Source organism: Montipora foliosa, chromosome 11, assembly GCF_036669935.1.
Source record: "Montipora foliosa isolate CH-2021 chromosome 11, ASM3666993v2, whole genome shotgun sequence".
Classification (NCBI taxonomy): domain Eukaryota; kingdom Metazoa; phylum Cnidaria; class Anthozoa; order Scleractinia; family Acroporidae; genus Montipora; species Montipora foliosa.
The window spans coordinates 7,346,617-7,349,116 of record NC_090879.1 but is presented as its reverse complement, the minus strand read 5'-3'; the positions used below and the strand labels follow the sequence as shown (position 1 = coordinate 7,349,116).

The 2,500-nt window shown below is 40.5% G+C and overlaps 1 protein-coding gene across 1 annotated transcript in view; it reads left to right on the top strand.

The window, feature by feature from the left end:
* LOC137976505 (phosphorylase b kinase gamma catalytic chain, skeletal muscle/heart isoform-like) overlaps nt 1-2,500 on the top strand; it is a 27,044-nt gene that overhangs the window by 9,978 nt on the left and 14,566 nt on the right. Inside the window, exon 6 of the mRNA XM_068823874.1 lies at nt 1,667-1,757. Within this exon, the coding sequence (XP_068679975.1) occupies nt 1,667-1,757 (91 nt within the window). The remainder of the gene's footprint in view (nt 1-1,666; nt 1,758-2,500) is intronic.

Here is a 2,500-nt window from a genome sequence, read left to right as displayed (position 1 = left end):
TTAAGAAGGTGTTGTCTAAGAACTCGCCCCAGTCCTTTCACGGAAAAGGATCATTTTGAGGCCGAAATTGCCCCTTTGCCATCCATTTATCATCGTGTTGCGAAGAAACGAGCACGGTGACCCCTCCATTGGATGGTAGAAGTTGTAGTATTTACCTATAAACGATGTGAAACTGCATTTGGAGCCAGACATTGAATGCAAGGTGATGACTGTAGCGGTCCAATTTGGTTACATTTCTTTGCAATATTGAGTAATTTGATTATATTGACAATAAAGTTGACAGTTACTTGTGAAAATACATTGTTCGTGTTTAGTCTTGCAAAGCTCATTTCATCCCTACCAAGGGACTCATCAGAGACCTTTCTGCTTGGCAAACTCGTTGGGCATCACGCCCAAAGTCCTGTTCACTAACAAAATGATGACAGCAATCTCGCTTTATATCTCATAAGGATTCCAGACCGCGCAAATTCACGAGTGAAAAATTGGGCATGGATGGAATTTTGGAATTTTTCACTCATGAATTTTGCGTAGTCTGGAATCCTTATGAGATATAAGGCAAGACTGAGCACTGTCATCATTTTGTTAGCAAACGGGACTTTGGGTGTGATGCCCAACGAGTTTGCCAAGCAGAAAGGTCTCTGACGAGTCCCTTTGTCGGAATGAAACAAGCTTCATAAGCCTATCCACAAACAATGTATTTTCACAATTAAAGATTATAGCCCAGACAAACAAGCAGGTTCAAGTTTTCAGTAATATTCAGTTGCTTTTTAGACTGCAAACAGTCGTTTTCTTCCATTTTCGGAAGGCGCGAAGCGCCGTAAGCGTGATCCTCGCGTGTGAAGCGCGCGAGCCTCACACGCCCGTACGGGTCTCTCCCCATTCTCTCCCAATGGGGAGAGACGTGTCGCATCTCTCCCCATTCTCCCTCGCCGTTTCTTCACTCGCTCCAGACCTTTCGTTTGAATATTATTTTACCGTGTCGCTTGCGTTCGCAAAAAATACGACTGTTTTGCAGTCTAGTAGCTTTTGCTACATAACAACAATTTTTCCGGTTGATCTAGTATCAAACGCTTTCAAACACTTAGAATAAAGAGCATACAGTGCGAAAACAAGCGTGGTGACCCCATCTTTTTATTGCATTTTTTAAATGTCCAGTGAATGAATATCAATTATTGTGCCAAGTTTGAAAAAAGTCTGGATAGTACGTCAATTTCATGGGAATTACCTTAAACAGATCATTGCTTGTCTGTTTGAGATATACAAGACTGTTATCTTCAATGCAGTGGATGACGTGGGATATACAGTACTGTTTTAGTGTCTGTTGCTGTTTATTACGCAAAGCAAGTTGTTCAGTCAAAAGAGAGAAGTGATCCACACACTTACATACATGTATATGCGAGACACCTGATAAATTCAGGTAGCTTCAACGTGATTCAAAACCCATGACCTCTACAATGCTGGTGCAGTTCTCTATCAACTTAGCTAAGAAGTCTTACAGTCGGGAGCAGGTCAATTTGTAGGGCTTATGTGTTCCCCATGAATTATACATGTACATTTATTTGATACAAGTGACAGTTTAGTATGATTCTGTTGTCATCTACATTGTAGCTATTTGAAATAATTTATCATGTCCTGCATTCTAATTCTTATTGTGTTCCATCTTTAGCCTGAAAATATACTTCTTGACGAGAACTACAGAATAAAAATATCAGATTTTGGCTTTGCTGTTCAGCTTAAACATGGAGAAACTTTACGAGGTGTGTTTCTGTATCGTGATTTTGAGATTTTTAATCACACATTAAATTTAGATTCTGTCATTGTTGGTAGAAACTGAGCAGTGTTACATGTAAATTCAGGAGTACAGCAAACTGCTTTATATACATTGTATCACTACTAATACAAAAAAGTCATTGTTTTGAGTAAAGCACACACACGTTCCAGAATACATGCAAATTGTATTTACATTAAATGGTGTATACATTTACAAGATACAGGGCGACTTTCGCACTGGCGTGAGTTCACTCCGATTCCCTCTCTTACATTGTAGCTCTGTACATGTATTTATTTACATGATACTTCCAAAAAATGGCACGAGTTCACCCTGGTTGCGGCACCAGACCGAAAATTTCGTTCCAACGCAAAATCTCGCAACGGCATCATGTAAATGAGGAACGACCACTCTTTCGGGTGTGAATCAACCTCCCTGTGGGCTGGAATGGCTACCGCATGCATACTTTTCCAATTTGGTTTCACATGCCTGTATTTTATCAACATGTGGTGTCCCTTCATGTAGACACGATACGAATTCACCTAGTCGTCGTGTCAACGCAATACGAAATCAAGAAGTCACCCAGGTGTGAAAGTCACACCCGTGCGAGTTTTCTCATGTAAACAACCTGAAGACTAACTATGTGTACACTACGTATGTGTATGACTAACAACATCTAGGTCCCCTTTAACTGTTACAGTACTGGCTGCAGGAATAGCAGCATTACACGCG